A 14,778-nucleotide genomic window follows, 5' to 3' on the forward strand; every position below is an offset into this window, starting at 1 on the left:
TCGTAAAAGTTTACGACCTCCCAACTGTATCGTCGTCATCGACTTTATCTTGGTGCAATTAACCCAAGAAATGGCACTACAACTAATACCCAGGCATTACTGCTTGTCAAGGGCTCGTTGCTCTATCGCTAGTTTATTCCGACAGACAACAATACAATCTACAACTTAAGATTGCATTGCAATCCGCTCTTAAAATCAATTATTGTCGATATATTGCCAGAAGTTTGTCTTTTGCTCTTCTGAGCTTATGTTTTTTACTCTTCAAATGTGCTAAAACTTTAATTAAAATTTCGTTTTTTACTAATCTAATCAATCTACAATTCTAATCATATCCCAAAGAATGAATTTATGAGTAGTGTCTTACATTAAAATATATGTTTACTATTCTTGATTTAACTTATTTAGAATATTAACTTTAAATCATATTGTTCATTATTAAAATAAATATCGCAATACTTCAGTAATCCCAGAATTATCACAACAACAACTTTGACTCAACAAATGTATTTCGAAAGAACATTTAAAATTTATATTTTCTGATTGTAGTAAACAATATTTAAATTCAGTAACTATTTAAAGTTATTCATTCATTCAGTAACTATTGAAAGATTTTCATTGAATACGAAAATAAAATGCAATTTAAATAGTTACAATTTAGTCTTTGACAATATCTAAACCTAAAACATTGTGTCTACGCTTACAATTATGAGTTTAAAGTGTCTAACTTTTAATTGTAGTTAATAGTATATATTTATAATTGTAAATCATGAAAAGTTCACGACTTGAGCCAAGTCAAGAATTTGTTGTTTGATGGCATTTCAGTAATGCGGTCCAGCTTCAAGCCATTCGACTCCGCCAGCTGTCGCAGATCTCGGATATCTCTGATGCCCCACTCTGCATTACGACTCCTCAGGTTGGCGTCGAAGTCCACATTGCTTTGGGGCGTCAGCTGCCCATCTTGAGCATATGGACCATATGTGAAGAGCTTGCCACCGGGCTTAAGCAATTGACCCGCTGCACGAAATAGGCCAATGGAACAATTCCACGGACTGATGTGCATCATGTTGCAGTTTAACATGTAATCATAGCTGGCGGGCTTCACATGCTCCAGCGTTTTGGCCTCCCAATCCGACAGGTCCTGCGATATGTCCACAAAGAGCGGAGCACAAATATTGCCAGTGACACAGTCAGCTGCATAGGCAGCAATTGAATCAAAGTGCCGGCGTTCATATTCTGTTGTTTGATAGCTAATGTTGACCAACAATGGCGCCAAATACCCTGCATGTTGGCCCGAACCAGAGGCTATCTCCAGCAGACGCAGCTGCGGCGTTTGCTTGTTAACCTGAGCCAGCAACGCCTCGGAAATGGGCTGAGAGTTGCGATCCGCCGAGGGATGAGTTCGTTTTATGGCGCTGCGCAGCAAAAAAGTGGTATGCAACAAACGTTTCAATGGTTGTGTGAGACTGTTTTTAAATTATTAAAATTAAAGAAAAACATATAAATGCCACAATTTACCTCATACTGTATGACCTTATTAAATGACGATGAGAAGTGCATCCGGTTTTTATTGTTTTGTTTTGTTTTGTTTTGATGTATTTGTATTGTATCATCAGTGTGACCGTGTGCTGAATATAAAATATACCAAAATATTTCACCACCAGTAAAATTGACCACACTTTAAAAAGAACCGCAAAGTTTGTTAACTGCTTTTTGTTATTCAAGTATGTATACTTTCCGCCCTGACTAGTCACACTGTTTAATATAGCGCATTTTAGGCTTATTATAATAAATAAATTATTACACCATAAGATTCTTGCTGCTTCATGCAAACACAATTTTAAAAAACGACCAGAATGATTCCGTATGCAAATAAATAGTTTTTTGTGGTTTTCCTATAACCTCATATGAGCTGATTCAAAAAATGCTAATACTTAAATACTCGCAACTTTTTCCATAAAAAAAGGATCGCACTGGTGTCATCGCAACGTTGGAATCTCACTAATGTGTAATTCGTTGTTATTAAATTCAAATTATGTTCCGGTGTGACCCCAAAATATTTTAGAATCACGTTTGGTGCAAATGGTCACACTGTCTTGCAGTATATACGCCGCAACTATCGATACCTTTCAAATGACAGTGCTGCACAGTGATATATCAGCTTTGCACTTCATTTATCTTCTGCCTATCGGGCAACCGCCACATTCCACAGTGGGACATAAATTCTGCCACTTTTCTGGGCATTGTTTTGTTTAATAAATTGTTGCACTACAAATAAGCTGCGCAATGTCTGATAACGACGACGATTTCATGTGCGACGATGATGAGGATTATGGCCTGGTAAGTGCTTCACATTTAACATTTAAATCCACGCACTGTCTCTAATGCCCACCCGGCATCTGCTTGCAAATTGCAAATTCGGCATCGGTATCGCAATATTTTAGGAATACTCCGAGGACAGCAATTCAGAACCGGACGTGGATCTGGAGAATCAATACTACAACAGCAAGTCACTGAAGGAAGAGGAACCTAAAGCGGCGCTCGCCAGTTTTCAAAAGGTGCTCGATTTGGAGAATGGTGAGAAGGGTGAATGGGGCTTCAAGGCGCTGAAGCAGATGATCAAAATCAACTTTAGACTGGTAAGTGAAGCAATAGCTTCATACTTGACATACATTTAACATCGTCAAATTCGCAGTGCAACTATGAGGAAATGATGGTGCGTTACAAGCAGCTACTCACCTACATTAAGAGCGCAGTCACTCGCAACCACTCTGAGAAAAGCATCAACTCTATACTGGATTATATATCAACCTCGAAGAATGTAAGCAAATCATAAATATGGCGAATTCAAAGAACTTTCATTTGAAGTCTGCAACCTTTTTTAGATGGCGCTGCTGCAGAACTTCTACGAGACAACTTTGGATGCACTGCGCGATGCTAAGAACGATCGCTTGTGGTTCAAGACCAACACTAAGCTGGGAAAGCTTTATTTCGATCGCAGTGACTTCACCAAACTGCAAAAGATACTCAAACAACTGCACTCCAGCTGTCAGACAGACGATGGAGAGGATGATCTCAAGAAGGGTACGCAATTGCTGGAGATTTACGCGTTGGAAATTCAAATGTACACAGTGCAAAAGAACAACAAAAAGCTCAAGGCTCTCTATGAACAATCTTTGCACATCAAGTCCGCTATTCCACATCCTCTCATTATGGGCGTCATACGTGAGTGTGGCGGCAAAATGCATCTGCGTGAAGGAGAATTTGAGAAAGCACACACTGATTTCTTTGAGGCATTCAAAAACTACGATGAGAGCGGTTCCCCAAGGCGCACCACATGCCTTAAATACTTGGTGCTAGCTAATATGTAAGTGATCTTAATGTAAGAATACGATTTTGTGACCTACAATTGGCTCGTGCTTTCTTCAAGCACTGGTTGGAGTGTGTTTAAACTGAACTTAAACATAAAATCGTACTACCTTTAATTTATGATTTATATATATCGATGCATAACTAATGTGTTCGCCTTTTTCGGCAGGTTGATGAAATCCGGCATTAATCCATTTGACTCGCAGGAGGCAAAACCATATAAGAATGATCCAGAGATTTTGGCCATGACAAACCTGGTTAATTCCTATCAGAACAATGACATCAACGAGTTTGAGACTATTCTGCGTCAACATCGCAGCAATATTATGGCTGATCAATTCATCCGCGAACACATCGAAGACTTGCTGCGCAACATTCGCACTCAGGTGCTCATTAAACTGATTAAACCATACAAGAACATAGCCATACCCTTCATAGCCAATGCACTCAACATTGAGCCCGCCGAGGTGGAGAGTCTGCTAGTTTCCTGCATTTTGGATGAGTAAGTTCACTTGTTTCTCATTTCGAGAAATAAATAACTTCATGTGTTATTTTACAGTACCATCAAGGGACGCATCGACCAAGTGAATCAAGTTCTGCAGTTGGACAAAGTTAACAGCAGCGCTTCAAGATATAATGCACTGGAGAAATGGTCCAACCAAATCCAATCGCTACAGTTTGCTGTGGTACAGAAAATGGCTTAGACATTAGACAACGTTTAAGACCAAATCGAAATAATGGAAATATTAAAAGAACCCAAGAAAAAAAAGAATACAATTACTCTGCCTTATCATTATACCAAGGGACATAAGGAAATTCCCACCTTATCATTAATAACAGCTGAGCGATTAATACTCAACTAAGCACGCAATCATCACACGATTTCTATCGCCTGATATGCATACGCGGAAAGGGCTTTCAGAGTGAGTTTTAGATTAGAGCAGTAACATGTCATTAACCAACGATAAGCTTGTTTGTTATCACACTATCCACTGGGCGTACTAGCAGATTGTAAATAAAAAAATTATTCTTGGGCAATATCAGACTACTTTAATATTGTTTTGCTAGAGAATCACCGTTTGATTTCTGATTAGTAGTTTAATCCAATCATAATAACGAACCCTACCTGAAAGAGAACATTACTATTTTTTCCCAGGATATTGAAGTAGTTGCCATATAAAAATATTGAAGGACAAAACATAAAATGAAGAACCTTCTCTTCTTGTACATATAATGTTAAAATATACCGTTTTCCTCTAGAACTATCAGAGCCTATCACGATTCAAAACTGATTAAAAAAGAGTAGTAAACTTTACAATTAGGGAAAAAATTGGATATTGACTAATTGAACCAAAACATTCGAAGTGAATTTAGCAGTGGAAACAAATGGGTAATTTTTAATGATTAATTTTAGAAAACCCATTAAGTAAATGTTTATTGACGCAATGGTCAACATCTAGAGGTACAATTTGTAATCACGTCGCCTCTATAAATTTTCATACAGCAAAAATTTTTGGTTGATAACAAGCTACCATTTAATCAAAATACAATACACAGCTTATAAAAACTCTATGGCAAAGTAATTCGTATATCAATGAGCTTATAAAATACTTAAATTAATTGTTTAGATAATAATCGAATTTTAAACGGTGTTTGGAGCTGGCCTTTGTATTATTTCTCTAGTTTGCGGCTTCATGTGACGTCTGAATATCCATAATCTTAATCTGTACATCCAAAATACGACCACACAGAAGATAAGAAGTAAGACATAAACTATGCAAAGACTGCCAATTGCCAAGCCAGGCCTCTCCCAGTCCAGGATAAAGTAAATGTAGTGTTCGCCAAAACTAAAAGAGTGAATCAAGAGTAAATTATACAATATCAAGAGGAATTTGTTAGATATTACTCACATGTCTAAGCCACCTGCAAAATAGTAGATAAGCGAGAAGAGGGCATAGATCAGACCCACACAGATTGGAAAGACAAAGTGCATGATGTGCGTGGGAAAAGCCACCAGGAAAAAATCAATAAACATGAAAACTGAATTGAGAGCATGTTCCCAAATGTTATAAAGATCGACTTCGTCCTCAATATCTGTAATAAATAAGTTGTTGCTTAAAATGAAGTCCACTTAAAATGTATTATAGAACTCACTTGGGTGAATAGTCGTCCAATAGACGAATGTTATTACCAGGGCCAACACTGTGGCCGTAAAGTGCGAGGCCCAATAAATTTTAAGGCAGCAACTGCCGGGTTCTGCAATTTACAAATATTGTAAGGAAACTGAAGCGACGAATAGAATTAAATCGTGTTATTAAACTTACTGAAATAATTGGGATTATTGAAGTATATTGTTGTTATCACAGCTCCAAAGATGCAGGCATAAGTGACCAAGGTAAACCCCCAGTCCGTCAAATAAATGAACCATTTCCCATCATTAAAGGTTTCAATAACGCTTCCCAACCATCCGCCAGCAAAAAAGGCCGCCAAACACCATCGATATATTAACCATATGTAGGATCGTTGCCCTCGCTGCCATTGGGAACGACAGAAATCAGCGGGTTTCTCATGGTGCAATGAGAACTTGGACTTATGGAACTCATCCAGCATGGGCTGGCAGCAGCATTCCTGGCTCTGATCACGCATGCCGGCTAAAAGGAACTGAACTAACTAAGCTAGAGGAGAACAGCTAACTGAAACAGCGGTAGAATAAGCACTGACGTTAGACAAACTAACGAGCCCACCAGGTGGGCAATGATTCCATAAATAATTTCAGGTGGATGGCAATTCAAGTGCTAGTTATCAGTGGACGATCCTTATCGCCAGATATGTGTAACTGTAAAGCACTCCCAATATGTCTTTCTGATAAGCCAAAATGGCGCTGTCATTGATGTTAGCCCACAAGCAAACTAACCCAACCACGCGGCAAACAGTTGGTGTGCTGACCTTTGTCTGGAAGATTTCTCACGGCACATTCTTCGTGTTTAATCAACTTACTAGTAATCAAAGCAGTGCATACCCCAAAGAGTTACGTAGCATGCAGCTTATGAAGGTGAGCAGCAAAGCTTTAATGAATGACGCCTAATCAATGGATTCCCCGATTTTATCAATTGTTTATTAACTTATTCAACTAACAGTTACTTAAACGCGTTGCACTTTCTCCGGAGCCTCTCGAGTTTGCATTACTTCCGTTGGGGGTTGAACGCATCGCTCATAGATCCATATTCTAAAGCGGTAGATCCAGAAGACCATTACGCAAAATATTAGAGCCAATACAATGCAGCCACAAACACTGCCAATGGCCAAACCTGGCCTCTCCCAATCCAGAATGAAGTAGATAAAGTGATTGCCACCACTGAAAACGTAAATAAACTTAGATCTAAGCTACTACTGGCAAATATAACTACTTACTAGTCTGTGCCGCCAGCAAAATAATAGATGAGCGAAAATATGCCATAGGTCAGTCCAATGACTAGTGGATAGATGAAGTGCATGAGGCGCGTGGGAAAGGCGACCACGAAACAATCGATGAGCATGCAAACGGAATTGAAGGCATGCGCCCAAAGATTGTACAATCCAATTGGACCACCAGCCATGCCTTTAAGAAGAGTTCGTTAGGAGAGTGCTACTGCAATTAAATGCAAGATCTACTTACTAGGATATAACGCTGTCCAAAACACCAAGGTTATCATCAGAGCCAGCACTGTGGTTGTAAAGTGCGAAGCCCAATAGATCTTAAGAGCCCAACTGCCGGATTCTGCAATTGAATTGAATATATGTTGTATTTATAAACAATTCTCAAAGTCTTTTTGACATACTGAAGATACTCACCAAAGTAGCTGGGCCTAATGAAGTATATGGTGGCCACAACAGCGCCATAGGTGCAGGCATAGAAGCACAGGACGAAGCCCCAATCCGTCAGATAGATGAACCAGGTGCCCTCGTTGAAGTGCTGAATACAACTGGCCAGGACACCGCCAGCAAAGAAGGCTGCAAAGAGCCAGCGGTAGAGAAGCCAGATGATGGAGCGATCGCCTCGCTGCCATTGGGAGCGACAGAAATCACCGGGCTCATCGTGGTGCAACGCGAACTTGGACTTCTGGAACTCATCCAGCATGGGCTGGCAACAGCATTGTGAGCTGGGGTCGCGCATGCCGGCGGGATGAACTCGACGTTGACGGCACTGGACAAGTGCTGCTAAAGCGGCCCAAAGCAGCTGGCTCAAACGGCGATAGAATGAGAACTGTCGCAGCCATGGCATTAGCTGGGCCAACAGGCCTGCCAATTTGGCATTATTTCCGCGAATAGTTCGAGTTGAATGGCAATTGAAGTGTTAAAAATTATCAGTCGACGATCCTTATCGCCAGATTACGTACATATGTATGTCTGGGAATAAGTAACATACAACTGGAAAGCGCTTCCAATACGCCTTTTTTGATAAGCACCAACAACCGATTAGCCGCTGTTATTGATGTTGTCCACAAACAAACTAAGTTTGTGGGCACGCGTCAAAGCGTATTTGCCTTCGAGTGGAAGATTTCCCACGTTTCCAGTCGCTTTGTCGCATGGTGTCGCGGAAAATGATTCGCGTCAAATGCGTTGTAAATTTTTAAACATATTTTTGGGAATTTTTGCACATGATTCACAGACGACCATAAGCCTTCTTGATGATAAACTATCAACTGAAGTTTACGATGTTTTTCTAATGGCCTTCGAGATAAGAGTCCCGTCTATTGAAATCGCAACAAATCAGCAATTTCATTCACTCTCGCACACTTTACCAATTTATCATTTATAATTTACCATTTAATCATATTATTGAAGCATTGTTATTGGGGGGACGTCAGTTGTTGGTGCTTCAGTCTGGAACTTGAACTCGTCTGTTTTATGAATCCCTATGGAATGGGACCCAGACCCTCTTCGTGGTACGTAAGCGCACTGTGGGCGATTTGGTCTCGCTAGCGGCATTTAATTAATAACTTCTATACTAAAATAGATGTCTTCAGTAGGTTGTTTTTCACTGATCAGAGAAAAGTCATAGATTTTTTTAAGTTAAACAATTTATTTTTTTAATTTTTTTTTATTTATTTTTTAATTTAAAAAAAAAATTTGTTAAATATAAAATTTTGTTTTACTTTTATTTTTTTTTAAGCTTCAATTAACAAATGTCATATATAAACTTTATCTAAAAAATGATGGAATGATGGAAAAAAAAATAGGATAACTTCCGAGTGCAATACTAAAAAAAGATCCCTTTTTGGTACTAACACTGTGCCTAAAAAAGTACCATAGTTTGAACGCTAGCAGGTAATAGCAGTTCATATTACACATTTTGGAGGCCACTGATTCACACTTTCGGCTAATAAAAGAGTTAGACTGAATCCACTTAAATCCAGTAAGTTCAACTCCACGACGCTAATCCGGACTCGTTGTTAATACACTGAATTACCACTACGTTTTATGAGCTACACATTTATAGGCCGGTTACAAATATTGATTTTTTTGTAATACATACCTTGAAGATAATAAAAAGCCAAACTTTTAACAAATTTAATAAAAATTGTAAATTTCCGAGGAACTCGAAATCAATGCGCGAAAAAAGAAAGAATTTTCTAGAGCTCTTTGCAAAATCATATCGTGTGTTTGACCGTTCACAGCTGATGATCAGTTGATCGTAGAGCTTTTAAAACGCTTTGATGAATCTAATCAAAGCATCTGTTGTCGACTTGTGAAAAATATCAACGCTTTTTAAATTTCAAAATTTGAATTAAATGCCGCTAGCGAGACCAAATCGCCCACTGTGAAGCGGCGACACTCGAGTAAAGCCCCAAAGCTATAGATAAACACTGTGACTAATAGTAACTAGAATTAACAATTGACGGGTCATTCACAAAATAGGCGCCGCCATAAAGAAGTTGTAAGTATTTTATTTTTGTGAAATACGATTAGCAGGAAACAAAAACTTATAAATTTCCAATCATTAAAATTTAAGTTCTAAGAATGATTAAAACAATATTATTCATGGTTACACCCTCAAAAATTATCAAATACAACAAAACCAAAATTATTCAATTATTCAACCATAAACAAAGTGTGCTTTGATTACTTTCTACGAGGCATATTTAAATGTTGCAGTGCAAATTATATCAATCACAGACTTTCTCAAAGCTAAACAAGACCATCACTTTAGTGTCACGCACATCCATAATTTAAATTCAAATTTTTGCCACAAATCTATTGCAGTCGACATGCAATATTATTATTAGATATGAATACGAATATGACTGATGCCTGTTCGAGGCATGCGAATACCCGTAGAAATTGCAATTTCAATTGCACGTCAATTAGCAGGGCCAAAAAATTGGAGGCTCGTTGGTAAAGAACTTGTAAATTGGCCATCAATTATATTCGTAAATTCAATTTATGCAATAGAGAAGCAATAAGAATCAGTTGGCCCTTCAACTTTAGCGACACCTTCGATTTTCACTGAATATTAATAGATAAATAAGACTTGTGAATTTTGATTCAAGTCAATGACAAGGTCGCTAACTGAGTCAATCGCAAATTGAGAAGCTCGATTGAGCGAATGAGCACCGACATCTTAAATAAATTGAGCGGAATGCGAACATAAATCAATATGTAATCGAAGCTCTTTAAATTTTGATCGATTCTCAACTGATCGAACAACTATAAGCTTCCCTCTATGTATTACAGAAATACCTTTGATTATTTCCAGTATAACTTTCTCGGGTATTTAGTTTTTATCGCACGATTGATAAGATAAATGTAGGTCAAACCCATAAAGAACTATTTGGGGTATGTTAAATGTTCTGTGAGCGCTTTTAAAGAATAGAGTCTCCCACATGCACAATGTTTCACACATCAAACAATTGGGAGAGCTGGAAATTTTAATTGATCGACCTCCGTGGCTTCAAGTTCAATAAAGTCAGCGGATGATGATGAAAAGCGCTGTGACTGTCAATATCATTGATATCATATCATACTCTAAATGCTTCCCACAGCGCCCGGTTTCGGATGGAACATTTAACAGCGATCTGCCATATGATACTCCACGATACTCGTTCGCGAACGCATATTCTTGTGTTTCACATTTGCGATATGCTCTTAATTAAATTACTTTATTTAGTTTATTGGTATACCCTGCAATCAGAGAGGCACAAGAAGGGTATACATATTATTGCACATTTAATATTTGAAAAGATAAAATGTTACTGGACAACAGATGATTACGCAAAATAATTTTATCTCTCCATTTTATCTAATCTATGTTCACACTTGTACCCTGTACTCAGAGTCTTCAAAGTCTATGCGCAGCAGGAAGTATGCGGAATACTTAAAATACCGATATATATTAATTAATAATTATTTATAATTGCTTCGAAAGGGTATGTGATGGGTAGCTCCCTTTTACTGTGAAGCACGTTACAATATCAATTTTGGAAATGATCGTCGATCGACGACATTCGGTACCAGCTACATGCCCCCGTGTATATAAAGCGTATTATGACAGTAAACATTTTTCGCATTTCACTTTACTGTGTTCGGCGATTCCGAAGCCTCCGCGCTGTTTTCTAATCGGAAGGTTCGTGCATCGGTTCGCCGGGTTCGGCTTTAGCCAGACAGAATCGTCGGGTCTTCCAAAAGGGTAAAAGCTTTGGCGCTTTCAGTTCGCTTTGTGACTCGTTGGGTTGTGCACGACAGCGCCGCGCATAAATTGAAGTAGCTTGGCAGCGACTCCAAGTCAGACTCGAACTCCAACGCTAACGCTAACGTCAACTTTGAATTTGGTTCTAATTCCGTCCGAGTGTGAGCTAAGCAGTCTCTTTTTTTCAAGATCACTGAGAACATTTGCTAAAAGTTGCTGAGCTGTCAAGCGTTGCCTGACGCGTAACTGAACTCTTTTCGTAAAGTTGCCAGCTGCAGTTCAAAAGCAAACACGCACACACTCTCACACGAAGAAGCGAGAGAGAAAGAGAGACACCAGAGACGACACACATTCACACTTGGTTACCACGTTTTCCACTCAAAGACAGTAGTCAGCGGTAGTCATCAATTCACACTCGACGATCGTCGCGCGACTCGCTACAAAATGCAATTTCTTAAAAGGTTCGGCAAGGGCCTCAACAAGGAGTTGCAAGTAAAGAATTTCGGCTTTGAATACAATCATGTGCATTTATTCTACAAGTTTCTGGTGAGTATTCAAATGTCACCCACCTCTCCTTGGGGGTCAACGAAGTATGTGTGATGTGTTAGATCACTTAAGCTAACCCTTAGTACTTTACTGGGTACACGTTGAAGCCATAAAAGCATTAAGACTAAAACTAAGCAAATAACTTATGTAAAATAAAAGTTACAACTTTGTGACGAACAGCGTATACTCTTTTAAGTAATAGAAGAGAGAAAAAAAATGCAATTTTTAAGCACTTAAATATGTATTACATTCAAAGCCGAATCCAATTGTGTATGTGTATATCTAATGAGGCTTTATGTTGAGCTTCTCTTAATTAGCATATGAATAAATTCCAGTTCAGCATAATGCTATATAATATGTAGTATATACATTTGTAGTGCCTTGAGCGTATTTGTATTAAGCAAATAAGAAGTATGCAGACATTGCGTACTTTTTATTTTAAATAAGCTCCTAGAATGAATTTTTGAGCAGTTTTGGTTTTTTATATTGTTATATTTATTATTCCCGCGAGAGTAGTTTGAAAACTGACTTCTAGGAAACTCATATTATACATATTATTCAACCAGTCTATTTGTCACATTCCACATGTGCCCGTATTAGTTCAGCAAGAGTGCGAATTAATAATTAAGCAAGAATGTTTAACACATCGCTTTTTATGTTATTTTTGGTAACCCGACTCCATTGAATACAGTGTCACCCATCAGAATTGGCACAGCCGAATTGTATGCATAGCACTTCCGTCAAATCCAAGTTCAATGCAAAATAAACAAACAAACAAACATATAGTACAATCAATCTAACCGTATTACGTAATAGAGGGGAGTTTTGTTATTGTGCGCAAAACTAAGTAACACCTCCTAACTAGACAAACACGATTTTGACTACGTCATCGCCTGACAGCATCTCAGTATCAGTTGAAGAGATAAGCGCCTCATGATGATGTTGCAGCAGTTGAAATACTGCTTACACGGCAGGAACTTTGTCTGGACAAGGTGCAAATATTCCACTATTACAATTAAATTATAGTATTTTGAAAATCGTAATTAACAGTAGGCTCTAAGAGTTCTCAGGGTTCTAAGGGCTCGCCCTATGTAGATAAGGTAGCTATCAAAATATTTACCTGCGTATTTAACTTTTATAATCACAGCACATTCTCGGTGAGCAATACGGCACTATCGTAATTTCCGGGTAATTTGTATCATTGAATCTACGTAATTCATAATTTCTTATCGTTAATTTTATGGTATGGCAGATAGATTACTATGTTTTCTGTTTTTATTATTATTATTATTATTGTTATATAATATTGAATTTCAGTTTTGTGAAATTGCGAAATGATAAACATTTTTTGTTATCACAGTACGTCACGACATTTTTATAGTAACAATAAAATTAGCAATAATTATGACATACGAGTATACGACAATGTTGACATATCAAATGTCATGTTTTCAAATTGGTTGCATATTTTATAAAAATGTTCTTAAAAATCGTCCTTATCATGCCATATTTTGAAATTATTCATTAGTTACGAAATTAGTTCTCCATTCAGAAAAGGTTTAAAGTGTAAAATTTAAACAAATTTAAATGTAAATGTTAAAATACAGTTAATATTTGAATATTTTAAATTTGTTCAGCCATACATTTATATTCTTAATATTATCTATTCGTTATTTTTATGTATTTTCTTTCATTAAGAATTTTTAATTTTATGACGAATGATTTACACAATTCGAAATAACTAAGCCCCGAATGCTTCATTGACATTTGCCCTTTTCTGTTCTCCTGCAGTGGCAAAAGAATGAGGTCAGCACATATTATTTACTATATCGCTGGATATGGGCGTTATTCTTTCTGGCCGTTTACATCACTTGCATCATTTTGCAATTCTGCGAAGGCAAATTCTTCATCTATATGACCAACTGGGGCTTCGGTATGATCACGATAACTATGCTGATATCCGCGGTGATGGTCACACGATGGCACTTCGATCTACAGAATGTGCGGAGTCTGGTAAACGAGGCGGGGCAAAAGGGGCGCACAACGTGGGGACTGAAGATCTATTGGTGGCTCTACAATATGTCTCTGCTATTGGCACTGATCATATCCACCATATACTGGATATTTCTAAATGGTCGCATGAGTGAGTATGAGCATAAATTGGATATTTAATTCGAATGACAAATAACTAATCATATGTGCATTATGCATTTGCAGACAAACCAGCGCGATTTCCGGCGATTAGCGCTATAACACATGCGCTCAATTCTATTTTTATTCTAATCGATTTTATGGTCGTCGCATTTCCGCTGCGACTGTTGCACATGGTGCAGACCATGGTCCTGGCGATTGTCTTCTTTTTGTTCACCCTCATCTACCATCTCTACGGCGGCACAGACGAGTAAGTAGCCCGCACTCTCCACTCTCTATGTAGAGCATTTAATTAAATTCTTTTATTTCACTTACAGATTTAACAACCACTATGTCTATCCCATTTTGGACTGGAATAATCCAATGCGCTGCCTGGTGACCTTCATCGGAGTCTTCCTGATGATCGTTTGCTATTGGCTGATCCTCTTTGGTTTGCATAAGCTGAAGCAGGCCTTTAATCGCGCCTTCAGCGTTGTCTGGACGCCCCATTCAGTGGGTCTAATATAAGACCCAGTGCCGACTTTTTCACATCATCAACTGCTAGTAGTTTTAAGTAGCACCACCAGCATTATTTCCTAATTCTCACATAATCACTTTCTAACCACCCACAGTTGTATGTATGGATATACACACACACATACTCACAAGACACTGTCATCACATATTGCATTTATTTATGACATTTTATAGTTAAATTATTTCGTTAGCCAGTAATTGCTAAGTGAATAGTCTAATGTTCCTTAACGCCAAAGCAAAATATCTTGGCTTTAGCTAGTATTTTTTTTTATCGGTATAAACTATTGAATAAAGGTTCTTACCATGGAATCCATAGTATATGAAATTGTTGAAGAAATTGGATGAAGGTTACATTTTCCATTTGGAATGGGGTTAAATATTAAATTGTTGATGGAATAATGAATAAAATGCTCAATATTTGAAACAATTATTGTAAATATAATAATTAGAATTTAATTTTATGGAAATGGTTCCTTTAAAACGTGTTATTTCAAATAATAATAAAAATCTGATAATCTTAACATTGATGTGAA

At 37.8% G+C, this 14,778-nt stretch overlaps 5 protein-coding genes across 6 annotated transcripts; 2 read left to right on the forward strand and 3 right to left on the reverse strand.

Annotated features, from left to right (window-relative positions):
• Positions 1–504: 504 nt before the first annotated feature.
• LOC132789791 (UPF0585 protein CG18661) lies at positions 505–1,639 on the reverse strand. 2 transcript variants are annotated; one of them, XM_060798066.1, is made up of 2 exons: positions 1,516–1,639; positions 505–1,412 (listed from the first exon to the last, which is right to left on the reverse strand). In XM_060798066.1, exons 1-2 carry the CDS (start codon positions 1,608–1,610, stop codon positions 776–778), a joined length of 732 nt encoding a protein of 243 aa, XP_060654049.1. In that variant the 5' UTR covers positions 1,611–1,639; the 3' UTR covers positions 505–775. The 2 variants fall into 2 exon arrangements, with proteins under 2 accessions (XP_060654049.1, XP_060654040.1); XM_060798057.1 differs by having other exon boundaries at positions 505–1,463; positions 1,516–1,623.
• A 538-nt stretch (positions 1,640–2,177) lies between these two features.
• LOC132789424 (COP9 signalosome complex subunit 2) lies at positions 2,178–4,259 on the forward strand. Its single transcript, XM_060797435.1, has 6 exons — positions 2,178–2,337; positions 2,442–2,636; positions 2,693–2,818; positions 2,883–3,364; positions 3,536–3,868; positions 3,926–4,259. The coding sequence occupies exons 1-6, from the start codon at positions 2,284–2,286 to the stop codon at positions 4,068–4,070; spliced, it is 1,335 nt and encodes a 444-aa protein (XP_060653418.1). The 5' UTR covers positions 2,178–2,283; the 3' UTR covers positions 4,071–4,259.
• Positions 4,260–4,883: 624 nt separating this feature from the next.
• On the reverse strand, positions 4,884–6,094 carry LOC132789445 (protein rolling stone-like). The gene is made up of 4 exons (XM_060797474.1): positions 5,691–6,094; positions 5,521–5,622; positions 5,277–5,460; positions 4,884–5,213 (listed from the first exon to the last, which is right to left on the reverse strand). Exons 1-4 carry the CDS (start codon positions 6,010–6,012, stop codon positions 5,009–5,011), a joined length of 813 nt encoding a protein of 270 aa, XP_060653457.1. The 5' UTR covers positions 6,013–6,094; the 3' UTR covers positions 4,884–5,008.
• A 365-nt stretch (positions 6,095–6,459) lies between these two features.
• Positions 6,460–7,662, reverse strand: LOC132789429 (protein rolling stone-like). Its single transcript, XM_060797450.1, has 4 exons — positions 7,198–7,662; positions 7,022–7,123; positions 6,778–6,964; positions 6,460–6,721 (listed from the first exon to the last, which is right to left on the reverse strand). The coding sequence occupies exons 1-4, from the start codon at positions 7,625–7,627 to the stop codon at positions 6,508–6,510; spliced, it is 933 nt and encodes a 310-aa protein (XP_060653433.1). The 5' UTR covers positions 7,628–7,662; the 3' UTR covers positions 6,460–6,507.
• Positions 7,663–11,043: 3,381 nt separating this feature from the next.
• LOC132789438 (protein rolling stone) lies at positions 11,044–14,715 on the forward strand. Its single transcript, XM_060797461.1, has 4 exons — positions 11,044–11,578; positions 13,370–13,721; positions 13,796–13,979; positions 14,047–14,715. Exons 1-4 carry the CDS (start codon positions 11,477–11,479, stop codon positions 14,234–14,236), a joined length of 828 nt encoding a protein of 275 aa, XP_060653444.1. The 5' UTR covers positions 11,044–11,476; the 3' UTR covers positions 14,237–14,715.
• Positions 14,716–14,778: the final 63 nt, after the last annotated feature.

Source organism: Drosophila nasuta, chromosome 2L, assembly GCF_023558535.2.
Source record: "Drosophila nasuta strain 15112-1781.00 chromosome 2L, ASM2355853v1, whole genome shotgun sequence".
NCBI classification, from domain to species: Eukaryota; Metazoa; Arthropoda; class Insecta; order Diptera; family Drosophilidae; genus Drosophila; species Drosophila nasuta.

What these genes read in the sequence shown, in the direction of transcription:
- LOC132789429 (XM_060797450.1), bottom strand. Translation starts at nt 7,627, where the DNA reads ATGCCATGGCTGCGACAGTTCTCATTCTATCGCCGTTTGAGCCAGCTG. An exon ending in TTGGACAGCGTTATATCCTA is followed by an intron (nt 6,965 to 7,021) that starts GTAAGTAGATCT and finishes CTCTTCTTAAAG; the next exon opens with GCATGGCTGGTGGTCCAATT. An exon ending in TTTGCTGGCGGCACAGACTA is followed by an intron (nt 6,722 to 6,777) that starts GTAAGTAGTTAT and finishes TTACGTTTTCAG; the next exon opens with TGGTGGCAATCACTTTATCT.
- LOC132789445 (XM_060797474.1), bottom strand. Translation starts at nt 6,012, where the DNA reads ATGCGTGATCAGAGCCAGGAATGCTGCTGCCAGCCCATGCTGGATGAG. An exon ending in CAATAATCCCAATTATTTCA is followed by an intron (nt 5,623 to 5,690) that starts GTAAGTTTAATA and finishes TGTAAATTGCAG; the next exon opens with AACCCGGCAGTTGCTGCCTT. An exon ending in TTGGACGACTATTCACCCAA is followed by an intron (nt 5,461 to 5,520) that starts GTGAGTTCTATA and finishes TATTTATTACAG; the next exon opens with ATATTGAGGACGAAGTCGAT.
- LOC132789791 (XM_060798057.1), bottom strand. Translation starts at nt 1,610, where the DNA reads ATGATACAATACAAATACATCAAAACAAAACAAAACAAAACAATAAAA. An exon ending in ATAAGGTCATACAGTATGAG is followed by an intron (nt 1,464 to 1,515) that starts GTAAATTGTGGC and finishes ATTTAAAAACAG; the next exon opens with TCTCACACAACCATTGAAAC.
- LOC132789424 (XM_060797435.1), top strand. Translation starts at nt 2,284, where the DNA reads ATGTCTGATAACGACGACGATTTCATGTGCGACGATGATGAGGATTAT. An exon ending in ATATATCAACCTCGAAGAAT is followed by an intron (nt 2,819 to 2,882) that starts GTAAGCAAATCA and finishes AACCTTTTTTAG; the next exon opens with ATGGCGCTGCTGCAGAACTT. An exon ending in GTTTCCTGCATTTTGGATGA is followed by an intron (nt 3,869 to 3,925) that starts GTAAGTTCACTT and finishes GTTATTTTACAG; the next exon opens with TACCATCAAGGGACGCATCG.
- LOC132789438 (XM_060797461.1), top strand. Translation starts at nt 11,477, where the DNA reads ATGCAATTTCTTAAAAGGTTCGGCAAGGGCCTCAACAAGGAGTTGCAA. An exon ending in ATTTATTCTACAAGTTTCTG is followed by an intron (nt 11,579 to 13,369) that starts GTGAGTATTCAA and finishes GTTCTCCTGCAG; the next exon opens with TGGCAAAAGAATGAGGTCAG. An exon ending in ATTTCTAAATGGTCGCATGA is followed by an intron (nt 13,722 to 13,795) that starts GTGAGTATGAGC and finishes ATGCATTTGCAG; the next exon opens with ACAAACCAGCGCGATTTCCG.